Source organism: Schistocerca gregaria, chromosome 4 (genome assembly GCF_023897955.1).
Source record: "Schistocerca gregaria isolate iqSchGreg1 chromosome 4, iqSchGreg1.2, whole genome shotgun sequence".
Classification (NCBI taxonomy): Eukaryota; Metazoa; Arthropoda; class Insecta; order Orthoptera; family Acrididae; genus Schistocerca; species Schistocerca gregaria.
Genome location: NC_064923.1, coordinates 449051279 through 449072329, shown reverse-complemented (window position 1 = coordinate 449072329; position 21051 = coordinate 449051279). Strand labels below are relative to the sequence as shown.

The window sequence follows — 21051 nt, the reverse complement described above, 5'->3', positions numbered from 1 at the left end:
CACGCATACTGTTTACTATTTCAATTAATGCAGCATCCCTCAAATTTCTGTCTTTGCACGATTCGCTTTTGTGGTTCCAAAGGCATTCTCGTTCTTGATACGCCTACAAGTAGCTCATAATTGTCGCTGTTGATCACTTTTTCGACATATTAATAGCAAACGCACAAACAAAAGCACTATCTGCGAATGAAGTGGCACTGGAAAGGTTTGAATCTAGCCGCGAGGTAGCAATCGAATGAAGTTATTCGATTGTGGAGAAGGCAAAATGGCGCAACAAAGTAGAACCTAGTTCAACTTTTTGTGGCGTGTCAAAAGTGGCGCTTCTTAAATGGCGCCACCGAAGACTAGGAGTTCACACATGCAACTACAAAGCAACTGCAGTTCGCCATACGCAGTGGCGATACTTTTGTTGCCTGTGTGAACCCGGCTTAACTGGCTGCTAATCGGAGATTGAACAACCTGTCCTATAGTAGAAAAACATATTACTCCACCACAATTTGTTTATAAATTAGACTAACACATGACGTTGCAGTATTTACTTATTTTATGAAATTTTCCTCTCGTGTGAAGGATTATGTCGCATTTTAAACGTAGAAGTGCATTCTTTACTAGGTTTTTTGTTTAGTTTATTCGTGAACAAGGGTCTTATGTTCATGCAAGAAAGTTACACGCTTATCATAGCTTAAATTAAAGCGTCAGTTGCCATGACAGTGAGCAAGTAGGGTTTTTCCTTATGTTTTAAACGGAGTGGTGATGGAGTCATGCACGTGCACCTGTAGGCAATCATACGTATGGGAATCCGGCTTTACGTTTTCAGGAAAATCTCTGGTCAGAGATGCATCTCTTTTTCATCTGCGTTTGCGTCAAACTGTGTTTTGTTGTTATGTTTGGGAGAAACTGAAAATTTTTAAATATACAAGTTCTTTACTAAACAATTCGAAAATGGTGAGAGTAATATCGCAAGAAACTTTTAACGATGTGGTAAAGGAGAATATCCAAGAATTTTCAATGTCACCGGAGGAAGCTATTGAATCTGCTGTACAGGAATTCGAAGCGCAGGTATTGCCATGCCGCTGTATATGCAGTAAGCATGTAATAAGTGCCATTTCCAGTTGTCAGAGCACACTATACAGTGTTATTGAAGTAAATGTTGTGTTTTTCCAATCTATAGTGAAATAAACTGTTACCTTTGTACCGACCGACCATCTGTCCTTCACTCTTCTCAGCAAATACCTGTGTGCATTCATGTATCAGTATATATGGCTTGAATTTATTAAGCTGACAGTTACTGTATCATTGTAAAGTGATCTTTAGACCAGTAAATTACTGATACCCGACTCCAGGGTTTAACTCGAGGTTTACAAGTATACAATGCGTTTAGAGAAAAATATAAAACACCCCCCTTCCTGCAGTTTTAAATGTATTATATGGTTTTTCTAACAAGGAAATGAATGTGAGCATCGTTAAAAAATGTGATAGTAGCAGTAAGAATACTGTTTTATAACTGTGAAAGGTCTTTCCTGGCCTTGTGGGTGGTTGTAAAGCAACCTTTCATTGCCCTAGGTGCTGCAGGAATTGGCATAGGCGTACAGTTTTAGTTTCACAGGGTCTCCTTTTTTAATTTGAGGAAGATAATTTTTTGGATTAACTGAAAAAGTCTGTGCCTTATAGCAAATGTCCAACCAGAAGGTCACCTCTAAACCTAATCTCGGGCTGTACTACAGGTTAATATGTCCACACGTCTAAGATTTCCTATTCATGTTATAATCGCCATATGTTTCTTCACCTTGAGGGTCCCTTGTTTTTGAAGTTACAAGAGATTGTTTAAATCCTCTTTCACAATAGGCCTTCCTAGCATTGTCTCTTTGATGAAACAATAGTAGCCAGAAAACCATCAGCACAATTGTTTACCATCCATTTTCATTGTATTATTTGCTTTCTGTTGGGTCTCATCTGAACAAATCATATTTTGTCACCTCCACTACTTTTGGCTGTCTGAACTCAGTTATTTGAATGTCATACTGTGATCATGATTAAATTATTGTCTCCTCATCTTGGTTGTTGAATGGAATTAGGAGTGCTTTTGGCTTTCCAGATTGAGAGTAAGGTTTTTTTGTTCCCAAAGAGCCCAGATGGAATCCCAATTCAGTTTTACAGAGAGTACTCCTCAGCACTGGCCACATACTTAGCTGGGATTTATTGTGATTCCCTCACACAATGAAAAGTCCCAAGTGACTAGAAAAATCCATAGGTGACTTCTGTGTATCATATAAACCACGGATGAAGGGCGACACCAGGCCCTATATTCCTAGATTTCTGGAAAATGTTTAACACAGTGCTTTAATGTGGACTTAACAAAGATCCGAGTATGGTGAATAGGTTCTCAAATAGGTGAGAATGTCAAAGAATTCATAAGTAATAGGACCCAGTACGCCGTCCTGGATGGCGAATATGCATTGCAGACAAAGGTACTGTGTGGACTGCAACAAGGAAGTGTGATAGGGCTGCTCTTGTTTTGCACATATATAAATGATCTCATCAGATCAGGGAGAGCAGCGACAACTGTTTCTATGACACTGTACAGTACGGGAAAGTGTCGATGTTGGGTGTCTATAGGAAGATGACTTGGACAGTATTTTTTTTGGTATGATAGGCAACAGCTTGTCTCGAAATGTGTAAAAATGTAAATTAATGCAAATCAGTTAGCAAACAATCAGGTCGGTTTGAAGGAAGACATTGAGACCCTTCAGAGGCATACTGCCTGATTTGTTTCTGGTGGGCTTGATTGCCACATGAGTATTAGGTAAACTCTCTGTAAACTCAAATGGGATTCCATGGCACGAAGGAGGATTTCTCATGAATCACTATTGAGAAACTTCAGAGAACAAGCATTTGTGACAGACTGCAGCATAATCCTGCTGCCACCAACATGTCAGTTCGCATAAGAACTGTGAATACAAGATAATAGAAATGAGAGCTTGTACAGAAGTACATATAGGCCTACAATTGTATTTCTCTTGCTCCACTTGTGGAGTATAATGAGAAAGGGAATGCTTAGCAGTAGTATAAGGTACACTTCTATCTGATCAATAGTAGTGAATTAAGTTTTTGGAATGTGTGTTACTGTATTTATTGGTGGTTTCAAGTTTAAGATTAACAAGAGATTACTTTGTTTTAAATCCATTGCAAAGCCAAAATTAAAATGTCTGCGTAGAATCATCCTTCAGTTTATGTGCATTAATCTGTTGACCACCGATTCCAAGATTTTTAGTATGAATTTCAGTTCCCTAGTTGGTGTTGGTGTTTCAGAAGGAACCATACTCTTTTTAAGTAAGTGTTTGTACTGTTTCCTGAGAGCAATGATAGCTTTTAGTTTTGTTTTTATTTATTTGTATTATTTCTCTGAGGCTTTTGGAAATGTCAGAAATAGTATATAATTCAACTTGTTGTGTATGTATTATGTAAAAAATTGGTACCTCTTATATTTATTTTGAAAATAATCAATTTTTGACAATATAATGTGGGGAATAGATAAAAAAACTCCTGACCAAGTGGCGGCAGGAGAACACACACACACACACACACACACACCCCAAAGGGTTCCACTTATGCAAGCATTCAGAACCAATGGCTCCTTTTTCCGGCAGAAGAGTTGAAGAGGAAGGAAGAGGGGTGAAGGAAAAGGACTGGAGAGATTTAGGAAAAGGGGTACCATTCGGGAAGGTCACCCAGACCCCAGGTCATGGAAGACTTACCAGATGGAACGAGAAGGAAAGAGATGAGATAAGAGAAATGAGAGCTTGTACGGAAGTATGTATGTAATCATATTTTCCTTGCTCCATTTGCGGGTGGAATGGGAAATGGAATGCTTAGTACATGGTAAACTTTTATCTGGTCAGTAGTAGTGAATGAAGTTTTCTTTTGTGTGTGTTGTCCTGTGACTGCTTGGTGAGTTGACTTTTATAGAATACACTAGGCTTCTCATTCATAATTATTTAAATAAATGTAGAGATTTCTCTTTCTTTTTCTTTTCTTTTTTTTTTTTCTTTTTTTTTTTTTTTGAAAAAAATTGTTTTAAACATTATATACACAAAGAAAACTAAAGTAATCAGCTGCTCAAGAAAAAACTTTGAAGAACAAAAGGAGAAATTGACAACTGCACACTGCTGTAATTAAGTATTTGGGATGTTGCATGCAGTGGTTACAGTATTGATTTTATGTAGCAAAACAGAAGCATATTTAGATTTGTAAATATCACAATGCAAAATAATATAAAATTCTTAACACACAGAGAATTAGCCTCAATTTATACAGAGCCATGCAAATTAGCCCTCATATTTAAATGAAATGAGGATTATGTTAAATGAATCTTCCATTGTTTCTTGGTAGAGCAACATTATAATAAATGAAAAGCACAAGTTTGCTTTTGTTTTACAGAATTACTTTCATTGTGTTAACTCTTTTTCAGCGTACAAGGCCTTAATCAGACATTTACTTTTGTTCTGCAGTGTTGCTTTTATTATGTTAACCTGTTTTCGGCTTACAAGGCCATCTTCAGACATTTATAAAAGTAATACCGTAGAACAAAAGCAAACTTGCACTTTTCATGTGTTGAAATGAGAACTGTTGATAGAGATTGAGAGCAAGCAATGGATTGCAAAAATAACCAGTTCAATGTACGATATCATTACCCCTGATGGTATTTAGAAATTGTCATAAAGACTGGCTGCTGTGTCGGGCAATGACACTCGCTGAATGGTTTACCCTAGCAGATCCCATTCAAAGACCAGAACTATCAGGACTGACTGCTGATTTATAGACAAGTAGCTTCATCAAGTAAATAACACTGCTTCATGAGAACCATTGTTGTCTGCACCTACATTTGACCAATGACTGGCCAGTCGAATGCAGGATGCAGAAAAATTTTGTTGGCCAAGCCAGCAGCCTTTGTATTGCCCCCAGCCAGGTGTATTGCTGCCAGAGGCATTGTCCTTTTCAGTACTCGACTGTGGAAATTTTACTTTGTGCTACACCATGTATCATTATGTCCAGCCACCAACAACAGAATGCAGCATTGTTGTTTTCTCATGGCTCGGCATCAGCTTGAACCAGCACTGTTTCATCACTCAGCTGCAGAAATAAGGCTACGGCATACCTACATATTATTCAGCTGGCTGTGAAGACCCACTTGCAGCTTAGGCTGCGTTCCTCCAGGAGTTGGACATATTTGACAATTCAGTGTGTTCCAAGTTGTGACTACTTGATGGTGGAGTCCTGCTCAGCTGGCAGGAAAATGTTATCTTGAGAGATCACTAGTGGACATTAAAAGTGATGTTCAGCACCTGGGTATTAAGAAATATGTATTGGACACTGGATGAGGCCTTTGCGGAGATCCAGTAGGAAGTGCAGAAGATGGTTATACTTGATGAGGTTTGTAATGAATACCAGGTATTATGGGCCACTTACAATCGTCTAGGGGTGCAGTTACAACAGACCAAGGATGTGGTACTGCACGTCTTGAAGAGACATACTTTAGGGATGGATAGATGCAGGGGGAAGGACACCAAAGACTGTCTTCAGCACAGCTGGCACTAACAATATAAGGCATGTGAATGACATGTTCATGCACTTGCAAGTACAAGCAGAAGGAATAGAACTGTGGCATATTACCCAGCTGGCTAATCTGGTAATTTGGAGTGTGGAGCATTGATTAACATTAGTTTATTGGAGGTGGAGGAGGTGAGTTAATTGTGTTGCTGCATTTATCAAAAAAAAAAAATTGATAGTCCGATAAGTAACTTTTAGTTTATGGACTGAAAGACCATTGATAAAAACATACATGCACATGTGTATATATATATTCGTGCATCATTGTTATGATTACCTCTGAAATGTGTTTACAGCACATAGTTGATATGTCACTGGTAAAAGGAGGTATTAATGGTAGTTGGCCTGTACACACACTGTTTCACTGCTGTAATGAGTGCAGTATACAGCAGGGTATTTTTGGCTAAAGGGTAGTATTTCTAGAATAGCGTCATTTATGTTCTTGTTATCTATTGTGGTGAAAGTCAACTGTTAGTAGAATTTTCTATAATCACTGTGGCTATCACCTTGTCTTTTAAGCCTGAGATGAATTGCAGTGATGACTGTGCTTGAATGCCATCAGACAAACTACAGTAGAACTCAGTATCTAAGTAAACCAGGAAGAAGCCAGACTTGTGTCTGTTGCAGTAATTTCAGTGAACCCTTTAATTTTATTGTTCATCTCTCTCTCTCTCTCTCTCTCTCTCTCTCTCTCTCTCTGTGTGTGTGTGTGTGTGTGTGTGTGTGTGTGTGTGTGTGTGTGTGTGTGTGACGTACAGCATGTTAGGTCAAATCATTGTAGCTTAATAACATTCAACACACTTTACAATAATATTTACTTAACACAGCAATATATTATGAGTTTCGATGCTCTTGTCATTGGCTTTATGTTCAAATCATCTCACCAAAACTGCGAAGATGTGCATGACAGTCTCCATAATGTAAAATATTTTGGATATCACCTTTCTTTACAATCGTCTACATTTTCCCTGTGAGCACAGCTGCTTGTTTTTCTGATAGTCAGTTTGGGCGGTGCTAAGTTAACAAGGCTGGAGCCAATAGTTGATTAATAGGACATGGATTATTGTGCAAGTGAGAGTTATGATGTGACTGGCAAAGGGGACAGAAGTAGGTGATCATAAAATAGGCCAAATACAAGGCCTTTCTGGCAGATAAATTTTATATTATGATAACTGCTGTGCATGTTGAAGTAGTTTTGATGAGAAGATTTGAACATAGAAAGGCCTGAACCTCAAAATAGATAGCTGTATTATGTGGACATTGCTGTAAAATGTGTTGAAACTACTAAATCACAACTCTGCTCTAAGCTGACTGCCAGTGTCACAGATGTGTCAAATGATAGTACGTCAACAGGAAACAACCAAATTAGCATGGTAGTGCAGAAACTACACTGAAGAGCCAAAGAAATTGGTACACCTGGCTAGTATCCTGTAGGGCCACTGCGGGTGTGCAGAAGTGCAGCAACATGATGTGACATGTACTCGACTAATGTCTGAAGTAGTGCTGAAGGGAATTCACACCAAGAATCCTGCAGGGCTGTCCATAAATCCATTAGAGTAGGAGGTGGTGGTGATCTCTTCTGAACAGCATATTATAAGGAATCCCATATATGCTCAATAATGTTCAAGTCTGTGGAGTTTGGTGGTCAGCAGAATGTTTAAACTCAGAAGTGTGTTCCTGGAGTCACTCTGTAGCAATTCTGGATGTTTGGGGTGACACATTGTCGTACTGGAACTGTCCAAGTCCGCCAGACTGCACAATGGACATGAATGGATGCAGGTGATCAGTCAGGATGCTTACATTGTGTCACCTGTCACAATCGTATGTAGACATATCAAAGGTCCCATATTACTCCAACTGCACATGCCCCAAACTGTTACAGAACCTCCACCAGCTTGAACAGTTCCCTGTGGACATGCACTGTCCATGGATTCATGAGATTGTCTCACTATCCGTACACATCCATCTGCTCGGTACAATTTGCAATGAGAGTCGTCCGACCAGGCAACATGTTTCCAGTCATCAATAGTCCAATGTCACTGTTGACAGTTCCAGGTAAGGCGTAAAGCTTTGTGTCATACAGTCATCAGAGGTACATGAGTGGGCCTTTTGTTCTGAAAGCCCATGTCAATGATGTTTCGGTGAATGGTTCTCATGCTGACACTTTTTGATGGCCCAGTATTGAAATCTGTAACAATTTGCACTTCTGTCATGTTGAACGTTTCTCTCCAGTTGTTGTTGTTGGTCCCGTTCTTGCAGGATCTTGTTTTGACCACAGCAATGTCGGAGATTTGATGTTTCACCAGAGTTTTGATATTCACGGCACACTCATGAAATTGTCATATGGGAAAATCTCCACTTCATCGCTACCTCGGAGATGCTGTCCCACATCGCTCACGCTACGACTATAACACCATGTTCAAACTCACTTAAATCTTGATAACTTGCCATTGTAGCAGCAGTAACTGATCTAACAACTGCACCGGACACTTGTTGTCTTTTATAGGCATTGCCGACTTCAGTTCCATATTCTACTTGTTCACGTATTTCTGTATTTGAATGTGCGTACTTATACTGGTTGCATTGGCGCTTCAGTGTAGTTCACTACTAGTTGTCAGTAGCCTTCTTCACTGAGTAGTATATGTTGCTTGATAGAACACTTCATAGAATATATGTGTGTGTGTTTATCATATATTTCAGAGTGAATATTTACCAACTTTCATGGTGACCACGTGATCTTTTAGTTGGAGATCAAGCTTTACTGTAGGGCTGTAAGACACTGCAAAGTGCTGGGATATCTTTATAAAGACTTTAGAGTACTTTCCACCTCCTCGACTGTTGGGTGTTAATGAAGACTTTAGTAATAGACTGTGAGAATGAATGGATTCCGGATGTGTTGCCAGAAGAAACTTGGGATGCAATTGAGCACCTGGAAAGAGAAATAGTGCCTGGGGATGGTAGGATACCTGTAGAAATGATAAAAAAAGCAGGGGCCAGGAGATAGTCAAATAAAACTGGCACAGTTATTCACAAAATATTTGTGTGAGCAGGTGATACCAGATAGTTGAAATGATGTTATAATTGTTATAATCCACAATAAAGGGAGCAGGGAAGACGCAAAGAACTACAGGCCAGCTAGTTTCTTGTCAGTTGTAGACAAGATTTTTTACACAAATTCTTACTGATTGAGGAAAAACTCCAGACGTCAAGTAGCCAAAACAATGAGGAGGCTGTAGAAGTGTACATAGTGCAATGAACCCATTCATTGGTTATCAAGAAAATAATGAATGTCCGTTACCACTTAGTATGTGGTATAGAATATGAAAAGGCATTTGATTCTGTCAATATAAAATCTGTGCTGACAGCTCTTGAGTACCAAGGAATAGAATCTGTCTACATCAGTGCTTTGGAGAATATTTGCAAGAATGCTGTAGCTTCCATTTGATTACATCAAGGGATTTAAAAGTTGAGAAAGAAATTTAGGCATGATGATTCCATTTCAACAAAACTATTTTCAACAGCATTGGAAAGGGTCTTCAAATCGTTAAACTGGAATGAGAAAGTAACACACACAGATAGGTGGTATGTATACTGCCTTTGATTTGTGGATAACATATTTTGTTTCATATTCAGAGTAAGCTCATCAAAGGATGAAGGATGTGAACAGAGCAATTATGACAGTGGACCCAAAGACTAATTATAGTAGGAACAAAATCATGTCACATCAGTATTATTGATTATGAAGTTATAGAAATAACAACAATATAATTCAGGATAGATTGCTACTCACCACATAGAAGAGGCATTAATCAGTAGACAGGCCCATTTAAAATTAGATTAAGCTATTGATAAAGTCTTCCTCCATATTTGGAATTGCTACTTATCACTTCCTCTGTGTGGCAAATAGCAGTTTATCTTAATTCATGTTGTTGTTATTCCGTCCTGGATTTTCTGAAGTTATAGACATAGTTGAAAGATTTGTATACTGAGGAAAACTGAAAACAATTGGATGGACACTTAAAGAAATAAATAGGAGATTAAAAATAGTTTGGAGTTCGTTTGAGAAATGAAACCTGTATTAAGAAGTAAAATTTCAATGTGCTTTAAATGGAAACCATATAACCAAGATATACTGCCTGTAGTAAGTTATGGAAGTGAAAAATTGGCATTAAATGTGCAGACAATTAAAAAACTGATGATACCTCAGTGAGTAATGAAAAGATGTTTATCAGGCATAACAAGAAGAGAGAAGTAAAGACAAATAATTGCGTAAGATTTGAGTTTCAGGAACTGAAATGGAGATGTGCTGTGCACACACTCACCTTTTACATGCTTCCCAAAATTTTATAAACCTAACAGTTCTGGATGCCCCATTGTAGGTGCTCACTGTGTGCCCATGGAAAGAATATCATCTCTTGTTGACCAACTCCAACACATTGCAAACCACTTATTTTTACCATCTCAAAGTCATCCCCACCCCATTACCTCATGAATATCTGCTTATCACTGTTGACACCACATCCCTATACAAGGTCCCCCATACCCATACCCTTGCACTGTTGAACACTATCTCAATCACTACCCCTTTCAAGATCACACCAACTCCAAACAAACCACCTAATTTTTTATACCTCTGGCAAACTGTAGCCTTACACATCTCTTTGGCATTAAAGATATACAAACATGTTCACAGCACTGTGTGACAAAGCAAGCCAGGATCTCTTTACTTCCTCTGTTGTTTTTCCATCTGCCTCCTTAAATTCATTTTATTTTCATTTTTGCCTAATTACCATTAACATACATGAGTCTAATCTGCATGTCGACAAAAGAGAAAGGTTGGCCCTCAGTCCTAAGGAATATAGCACCAGGTTAATTTTATGCTTAGTTTTGTGTATGTAATTTACAAATTTATATTGACCTTTCCTACTTAATATCTTTTGCAACAAATCATTACAGGATGAAATCAGTAGTTGTTTTGTGACTTAGATTCTATTGTTGACTTATAAACAAATATAAATTCTGTACTAATTATTAACATATGGAAGAAGAACTAATAGGATTCTTAAAGTATTTTTTGGCTCTATTCGAAAACATATTAGCAAGGCAGGCCTTAATTAATTCCAAAATAATTACCGGGTTTGTCAAAAGTATTGTATGTATAACTGTATCTGTTAATTTCATTATTTAAACAAGTAATTCAGCCTAACCTAAATAGAAGAATTTTTCAATGTATTCAGTTATTTGAATGAGTTATGAATACAGGGTTATAAATACAAAATCAAATAGGGGTAATGCAGGAGTAGGTTTAATAATAATAATAATAATAATAATAATAATAATAATAATAATAATAATAATCATTTAAGACTGATTATGCCTTTCAGCGTTCAGTCTGGAGCATAGCCCCCTTATAAAATTCCTCTATGATCCCCTATTCAGTGCTAACATTGGTGCCTCTTCTGATGTTAAACATATTACTTCAAAATCATTCTTAACCGAATCCAGGTACCTTCTCCTTGGTCTGCCCCGACTCCTCCTACCCTCTACTGCTGAACCCATGAGTCTCTTGGGTAGCCTTGCTTCTCCCATGCGCGTAACATGGCCCCACCATCTAAGCCTGTTCGCCCTGACTGCTACATCTATAGAGTTCATTCCCAGTTTTTCTTCGATTTCCTCATTATGGACACCCTCCTGCCATTGTTCCCATCTACTAGTACCTGCAATCATCCTAGCTACTTTCATATCCGTAACCTCAACCTTGTTGATAAGGTAACCTGAATCCACCCAGTTTTCGCTCCCATACAACAAAGTTGGTCGAAAGATTGAACGGTGCACAGATAACTTAGTCTTGTTACTGACTTCCCTCTTGCAGAAGAGAGTAGATCGTAGCTGAGCACTCACTGCATTAGCTTTGCTACTCCTTGCTTCCAGTTCTTTCACTATGTTGCCATCTTGTGAGAATATGCATCCTAAGTACTTGAACCTGTCCACCTGTTCTAACTTTGTTCCTCCTATTTGGCACTCAATCCGTTTATATTTCTTTCCCACTGACATTACTTTCGTTTTGGAGATGCTAATCTTCATACCATAGTCCGTACATTTCCGATCTAGCTCTGAAATATTACTTTGCATACTTTCAATCGAATCTGCCATCACAACTAAGTCATCCGCATATGCAAGACTGCTTATTTTGTGTTCACATATCTTAATCTCACCCAGCCAGTCTATTGTTTTCAACATATGATCCATAAATAATATGAACAACAGTGGAGACAGGTTGGAGCCTTGTCTTACCCCTGAAACTACTCTGAACCATGAACCAAATTTACCGTCAACCCTAACTGCTGCCTGACTATCCATGTAAAGACCTTTAATTGCTTGCAAAAGTTTGCCTCCTATTCCATAATCTCGTAGAACAGACAATAGCTTCCTCCTAGGAACCCGGTCATATGCCTTTTCTAGATCTATAAAGCATAGATACAGTTCCTTGTTCCATTCATAACACTTCTCCATTATTTGCCGTAAGCTAAAGATCTGGTCCTGATAATCTCTAAGAGGCCTAAACCCACACTGATTTTCATCCAATTGGTCCTCAACTAATACTCGCACTTTCCTTTCAACAATACCTGAGAAGATTTTACCCACAATGCTGATTAAAGAAATACCTCTGTAGTTGTTACAATCCTTTCTGTTTCCATGTTTAAAGATTGGTGTGATTACTGCTTTTGTCCAGTCTGATGGAACCTGTCCCGACTCCCAGGCCATTTCAATTATCCTGTGTAGCCATTTAAGACCTGACGTTCCACTGTATTTGATGAGTTTCGACTTAATTTCATCCACCGCAGCTGCTTTATTGCACTGCAATCTACTGACCATTGTCTCCACTTCCTCAAATAAGATCCTATTTCCATCATCATTCCTATCCCATTCTACCTCGCAATCTGAAACATTGCTGATCGTATTTTCACCTACATTGAGCAACTCTTCAAAATATTCCCTCCATCTGCCCAAGGCATCCACAGGATTCATCAGCAGTTTTCCTGACCTGTCCAAAATACTTGTCATTTCCTTCTTACCTCCCTTTCGAAGACTGCTAATTACACTCCAGAATGGTTTTCCAGCAGCTTGACTCATAGTCTCCAACCTGTTTTCAAAGTCTTCCCAAGATTTCTTCTTGGATGCTGCAATTATCTGTTCGGCTTCGTTTCTTTCTTCAACATAGCTTTCTCTGTCTACCTGAGTTCTAGTATGTAGCCATTTTTGATATGCCTTCTTTTTCCTTTTACAGGCTGCCTTGACTGTGTCATTCCACCAAGTTGTTTGCTTCATCCTACTTTTACACACTACTGTTCCAAGACATTCTTTAGCCACTTCTAGTACTGTGTCCCTGTACCTTGTCCATTCCTTTTCCAATGACTGTAATTGACTACATTCAACTAACTGGTACCTTTCTGAGATCGCTATTATGTACTTGTGCCTGATTTCCTTATCCTGAAGTTTCTCCACTCTTATCCTCCTACATATGGACCTGACCTCCTGCACTTTCGGCCTCACAATCCCAATTTCACTGCAGTTTAAATAATGATCAGTGTCATCAAAGAATCCCCTGAATACACGTGTGTCCCTCACAGCCTTCCTGAATTCCTGATCTGTTATTATATAGTCGATGACAGATCTGGTTCCCCTGCCTTCCCAAGTATACCGGTGAATGTTCTTATGTTTAAAAAAGGAGTTTGTGATTACTAAGCCCATACTGGCACAGAAATCCAAGAGTTGTTTCCCGTTCCTGTTGGCCTCCATATCCTCTCCAAATTTACCCATAACCTTTTCATACCCTTCTGTTCGATTTCCAATCCTGGCATTAAAATCACCCATGAGCAGAACACTGTCCTTGTCCTTTACTCTAACAACTACATCACTGAGTGCCTCATAAAAACTATCCATCTTATCTTGATCTGTCCCTTCACAATGCGAATATACTGACACAATCCTAATTTTCTTGCTAGACACAGTCAAATCTATCCACATCAGTCGTTCGTTTACATACCTTACTGCAACTATGCTGGGTTCCATTTCTTTCCTGATGTAAAGCCCTACACCCCATTGTGCTCTTCCTGCTTTGACTCCTGACAGGTAGACCTTGTATTCTCCCACTTCCTCTTCTTTCTCACCCCTTACCCGAATGTCACTAGCAGCTAAAACGTCCAGCCCCATCTTACTTGCAGCCTCTGCCAGCTCTACCTTCTTCCCAGGGTAGCCCCCATTGATATTAATAGCTCCCCATCTCATTACCATTTGTTTGCCAAGTCGTATCTTAGGAGTCCGTGGTTTGTCAGTTAGAGGTGGGACTCCATCACCTTCAAAGGTCCAAGGCATTTTGCTCTGATTGTTGCCAGCATCATATTTAAAATATCGGGGAAGCAGGTTGCTAGCCTTACTTGCCCCGAGTCCCATTGAGTTTTACCCCTAACGGTTGAGGGACTAACCGGTGGATTTGGTAGTTTTTGCCGTATGAGCACAAAGGTGACCACGACTCAGAATATGTCTGAGATGCCCAGCCTTATTCCAAAGTAACTGGTATCCTGACTGTCGGGACCACTTACTTGGCCACTCATACGTTGCCCGTGGTTTAATAATGAATAAAAAAATAGGTGTACGGGTAAGCTACTACAAACAGCATAGTGAATGCATTATTGTTGCCAAGATAGACATGAAGCCCACGCCTACTACAGTAGTACAAGTTTATATGCCAACTAGCTCTGCAGATGACGAAGAAATTGATGAAATCTATGATGAGATAAAAGAAATTATTCAGGTAGTGAAGGGAGACGAAAATTTAATAGTCATGGGAGACTGGAATTCGTCAGTAGGAAAAGGGAGAGAAGGAAACATAGCAGGTGAATATGGATTGGTGCTAAGAAATGAAAGAGGAAGCCGCCTGGTAGAATTTTGCACAGAGCATAACTTAATCATAGCTAATACTTGGTTTAAGAATCATGAAAGGAGGTTGTATACATGGAAGAACCCTGGAGATACTAAAAGGTATCAGATAGATTATATAATGGTAAGACAGAGATTTAGGAACCAGGTTTTAAATTGTAAGACATTTCCAGAGGCAGATGTGGACTCTGACCACAATTTATTGGTTATGAACTGTAGATTAAAACTGAAGAAACTGCAAAAAGGTGGGAATTTAAGGACGTGGGATCTGGATAAGCTGAAAGAACCAGAGGTTATACAGAGTTTCAAGGAGAGCATAAGGGAACAATTGACAGGAGGGAGGGGGGGGGGGGGGGAGAAACACAGTAGAAGAAGAATGGGTAGCTCTGAGGGATGAAATAGTGAAGGCAGCAGAGGATCAAATAGGTAAAAAGACGAGGGCTAGTAGAAAACCTTGGGTAACAGAAGAAATATTGAATTTAATTGATGAAAGGAGAAAATATAAAAATGCAGTAAATGAAGCAGGCAAAAAGAAATACAAATGTCTTAAAAATGAGATCGACTGGAAGTGCAAAATGGCTAAGCAGCGGTGGCTAGAGGGCAAATGTAAGGATGTAGAGGCTTATGTAACTAGGGGTAAGATAGTTACTACTTACAGGTAAATTAAAGAGACCTTTGGAGAAAGGAGAACCACTTGCATGAATATCAAGAGCTTTGATGGAAACCCAGTTATAAGCAAAGAAGGGAAAGCAGAAAGATGGAAGGAGTATATAGAGGGCCTATACAAGGGCGATGTACTTGAGGACAAAATTATGGAAATGGAAGAGGATGTAGATGAAGATGAAATGGGAGATATGATATTGCGTGAAGAGTTTGATAGAGCACTGAAAGACCTGAGTTGAAACACGGCCCCCGGAGTAGACAACATTCCATTAGAACTACTGACAACCTTGGGAGAGCCAGTCCTGACAAAACTCTACCATCTGGTGAGCAAGATGTTTGAGACTGGCGAAATACTCTCGACTTCAAGAAGAATATAATAATTCCAATCCCAAAGAAAGCAGGTGTTGACAGATGTGAAAATTACCGAATTATCAGTTTAATAAGTCACAGCTGCAAAATACTAATGTGAATTCCTTACAGACAAATGGAAAAACTTATAGAAGCCCACCTCGGGGAAGATCAGTTTGAATTCCGTAGAAATGTTGGAAAACAAGAGGCAATACTGACCGTACGACTTATCTTAGAAGAAAGATGAAGGAAAGGCAAACCTACATTTCTAGCATTTGTAGACTTAGAGAAAGCTTTTGACAATGTTGATTGGAATACTCTCTTTCAAATTCTGGAGGTGGTAGGGGTAAAATACAGAGAGTGAAAGGCTATTTACAATTTGTACAGAAAGCAGATGGCAGTTACAAGAGTCGAGGGGTATGAAAGGGAAGCAGTGGTTGGGAAGGGAGTGAGACAGAGTTGTAGCCTCTCCCCGATGTTATTCAATCTGCATATTGAGCAAGCAATAAAGGAAACGAAAGAAAAAATTGGAGTAGGTATTAAAATCCATGGAGAAGAAATAAAAACTTTGAGGTTCACCAATGACATTGTAATTCTGTCAGAGACAGTAAAGGACTTGGAAGAGCAGTTGAACGGAATGGACAGTGTCTTGAAAGGAGGGTATAATATGAACATCAACAAAAGCAAAACGAAGATAATGGAATGTAATCGAATTAAGTCGGGTGATGCTTAGGGAATTAGATTAGGAAATGAGACACTTAAAGTAGTAAAGGAGTTTTGCTATTTGTGGAACAAAAAACTGATGATGGTCGAAGTAGAGAGGATATAAAATGTAGACTGGAAATGGCAAGGAAAGCGTTTCTTAAGAAGAGAAATTTGTTAACATCGAGTATAGATTTAAGTGTCAGGAAGTCGTTTCTCAGAGTATTTGTATGGAGTGTAGCCATGTATTGAAGTGAAACGTGGACGATAAATAGCTTAGACAAGAAGAGAATAGAAGCTTTTGAAATGTGGTACTACAGAAGAATGCTGAAGATTTGATGGGTTGATCACATAACTAATGAGGAGGTATTGAATAGAATTGGGGAGAAGAGGAGCTTGTGGCACAACTTGACTAGAAGAAGGGATTGGTTGGTAGGACATGTTCTGAGACATCGAGGGATCACTAATTTATTATTGGAGGGCAGCATGGAGGGTAAAAATCGTAGAGGGAGACCAAGAGATGAATACACTAAGCAGATTCAGAAGGATGTCGGCTGCAGTAGGTACTGGGAGATGGAGAATCTTGCACAGGATAGAGTAGCATGGAGAGCTGCATCAAACCAGTATCAGGACTGAAGACCACAACAACAACAACAACATGTTTTAATTATAATTTCTGTAAGTTAAACATCTAAAAATGTATAGTTTCAGTGCATATTTTTGTGAGGATATATTAAGCACCAATTTTTGGTCCCAAGACAGTCAGTCCACGGCCTATTTTCAAATGTGAAACTCATATTGGTTAGATTAACAACAATGCATTCTTAACAGTGAAATAAGTGTAACAAAAATAGGCTGTGTGTTAGAACAATTAATGAAAATCTCTGTTTAATTTATTTGAAGAATAGTGTCATATGTACCGTATTATTCTGTAAGAACTGTGTGGTTAGGTTTTTACTGCTCATAGTTGTTCAATAGCAAACTATTGTAGCAGTATGCTGATGTTGCCTGCAACGTGTTAATGAGGCTTATCAACATTTGCCAATAGTGAACTGGCCATATAATTGTATATTATTGAGGGGTTGTGAACAGTGAAGGTAAAGAACTGAAACACAATTGTGCAACTGTCAGCTACATCATTTACAATAGTCAGTGTTGAACTTCCACCCCCACATTTTTCATCCTGCATAACAGTGCAGTATATTGATACTGAGGACTATCAACGAAGAAATAAGTCAGGCGAACGTCACAACAGCCATGGGCACTCACAGGGCATCCTTCTGTGCCAACTTTTTTTTTGCGCCATCTAGAGGAAATCTTTTTAACCACCCAAATCTAAAACCCTTTGTCTGGTTCATGTTTATTGATGATATCTCCATGATCTGGACTTAAGACCAAGACAGTCTATCCACTTTCCTCCACAGTCCTCTTTACCTGGTCTCCTCAGCCCTGCGTGTCACCTGCCTTGGCATTTCCTCCACTTCTCTGATACCTCTGTCCAAAACTTTGTTGTTATGAAGCCCACTAACCATCAACAGTGCTGCATTTTGATAACTTTCATCCCATCTACACTAAAAAAATCTCTTCCTTGCAGTCTGCTCACTCATGGATGTTGCATGCTAACCTATCCTGCAAACTAAATTGCATATATGATATTTATACCGGGTGATCTAAAAGTCAGTATAAATTTGAAAACTTAATAAACCACGGAATAATGTAGATAGAGAGGTAAAAATTGATACACATGCATGGTATGTCATGGGATTTTATTAGAACCACCCCATATTACTAGACACATGAAAGATCTCTTACTCGCATTGTTTGGTGATGATCGTGTGCTCAGCCGCCACTTTCGTCATGCTTGGCCTCCCAGGTCCCCAGACCTCAGTCCGTGCGATTATTGGCTTTGGGGTTACCTGAAGTCGCAAGTGTATCGGCATCGACCAACATCTCTAGGGATGCTGAAAGACAACATCCAACGCCAATGCCTCACCATAACTCTGGACATGCTTTACAGTGCTGTTCACTACATTATTCCTCGACTACAGCTATTGTTGAGGAATGACGGTGGACATATTGAGCATTTCCTGTAAAGAACATCATCTTTGCTTTGTCTTACTCTGTTATGGTAATCACTGCTATTCTGATCAGATGAAGCGCTATCTGTCGGACATTTTTTGAACTTTTGTATTTTTTTTGGTTGTAATAAAACCCCATGTCATTCCAAGCATGTGTGTCAATTTGTACCTCTCTATCTACGTTATTTCGTGATTCAGTTTTCAAATTTATACTGACTTTTTGATCACCTGGTACATTTCCCTAATCCTCTATCTGCCCCTCTAGAATTCCCTACAAAAGAGCACTCCTCTCACAACCCAGTATCATCCTAGATGGGAAGTACATAATCATCTCCTTCTCTACTGATTATTATGCCACAATCCTCAATTATTGTGCCACAATCCTCCCCATTTCTCCCCAAAATAATATTCCACTGCCCACTCAGTCTAAGGTATGTTCTAGTCCATCCTTTGACCGTGTGAGATGGTGTATTGGTCTTCACACTGGATGCACGTTCAAGAGGATGACAGTTCAGATCAGCATCTGGCTGCCCAGATTTAGGTTTTCTGTGATTTCCGTAAATGGCTCCAGACAAATGCCAGTATGGTTCCCTTTAAAAGGGCACAACCAATTTCCTCCCCCCCCCCCCCCCTTTCTTGAACTTGTACTCCAATTCTTATGACAGTGCTGTCAGTGGGACTTAAAATTTAATCTTCCATCTTTATGTCACACATACTCCCAACCCCCTTGTCACGTGGGTTCTATCGTACATGGATTCTATCCCCATGGGAGGCCCGGGCTCTAAACCTGTCTGATGTTTTCACCCAGAACATCTTACTGCACTTTCATAAACAGGCTTATCCTATCCTATCAGAGGTAGGGGCACCTGTGAAAGCTTTTATGCTACGTACCAGCTGTGGTGTAATTTCTGCATTTTGTGTGGTTATGCATCAACTTATTGTCCACCAGAATAACTACCAAACCATGACAAAGAGCAAAGCTGACCAACCATTAGTGAAACAAGCTGCTTAGCACAACAATTTCATTAGCTAATTTACAGCCCATACTATCTGAATTCTTCCTCCCTCATACCAGCTTTTCTGAATTGCATAAGTGGGAATTGTCCTTGCAATCCCTTATTCTTCCTGGATTCAAATGTCCCCTAGCTCTAGCCCCACATTCACATCCACATGCATCCCATGATCATAACTTCACTCATCTCATGCAGTTACCCTCATCTCCTCAGTTTCACCTCGTCCTCTCTTCTACCTCCCTTCCCCAGTTCACTCTGCATGTGATTGTGTGCTGCTCACAACTTCCCTGCCTGCAGCCAGAACAAGCTAGTTGATGCCACATTCTTATCCTGTGCATCTGCCATCTCTCTCCCCCTATCCATCAGCCACTTTTCTCTGACTCTCGTCTACACCTACATCATTCTCATACACCTAATGGTGTGTGGCGGAGGGTATGGTCGGTACCACTATCTGATTGCTCCAACCCTGTTCCACTTGTGAATAGTGCATGTGAAGAATGATTGTTGCTAAACTCTGTATTATCTCAAATTTCTCAAATTTTCCCCTCGTGCTCAATACTCGAGATGTGTGTGTATGTGTGTGTGTGTGTGTGTGTGTGTTTGGGGGGGGGGGGGGGGGGGGGAAGTAATATGTTGTCTGACTCCTCCTCAAAAGTGCTGTCCTGAAATTTCAATAGTAACATTCTCCATGATGCACAATGTTTCTCTTGTAACGTCTGCTAGTGGAGTTTGTTTAGCATCTCAGTAATGCTCTCTCGCCAACTGAGTGATCCCATGACAAAACACGCCGCTCTTCATTCGGTCTTCCCTATCTCCTCTATCAGTCCTACTTGATAGGGATCCGAGATATATGGGCAATACTTTAGAATCAGGCGAACAAGTGCCTTATAAGCCTCTTCTTTCATGGATAAGTTGCGTTTCCTTAAGAGACTTCCAATGAATCTGAGTCTGGTGTCTGCTTTTCCCACTGTCTGTTTTATATGGTTATTCCACTTAAGGTCGCTCTGGATAGTAACGCCTAGATGTTTTACGGGAGGTGCTGTCTCCAATTGTTTGTCATCAATAGTGTAGCTGTACAATAGTGGATTTATTTTGTTATGTATGTGCAATATGTTATGTTTATTTACATTAAGGGTCAACTACAAGAGCCTGCACCAATCATCAGTTCTCTGCAAGTTGTTTTGCAAATTCTTACTATCTTCTGGTGTTGCTTCTTTGGTATAGACAATTGCATTATCTGCTAATAGCCTTAAAGAGCATCTGATGCTTTCTACTAGATCAAAAAACAAAGACGATATGACTTACCAAACAAAAGTGCTGGCAGATCGATAGACACACAAACAACCACACAAAATTTAAGCTTTCACAACCAATGGTTCCTTCTTCAGGAAAGAGGGAAGGAGAGGTAAAGATGAAAGGATGTGGGTTTTAAGGGAGAGGGTAAGGAGTCAAAGACCCACTCTAGGGGGAAAAAAGGACAGGTATACACTCGCACACACATACATATCCATCCACACATACACAGACACAAGCTTGTGTCTGTGTATGTGCGGATGGATGTGTGTGTGTGTGCGCGCGAGTGTATACCTGTCCTTTTTTTTTCCCCTAGGGTGTCTCTTTCTGCTCCCGGGATTGGAATGACTAATGTCTAAAATACACTAATAAAAAATAGAAGTTGCCACTTTTCTGAAACACAGTAA

General features: G+C 39.5%; 1 protein-coding gene across 1 annotated transcript in view; it reads left to right on the top strand.

The window, feature by feature from the left end:
• The first annotated feature begins 387 nt into the window (after positions 1–387).
• Positions 388–21051, top strand: part of LOC126365857 (armadillo repeat-containing protein 6 homolog) — a 104697-nt gene continuing 84033 nt past the window's right edge. Inside the window, exon 1 of the mRNA XM_050008522.1 lies at positions 388–1059. Coding sequence (XP_049864479.1) covers positions 754–1059 — 306 coding nt within the window. The 5' untranslated portion in view covers positions 388–753. The remainder of the gene's footprint in view (positions 1060–21051) is intronic.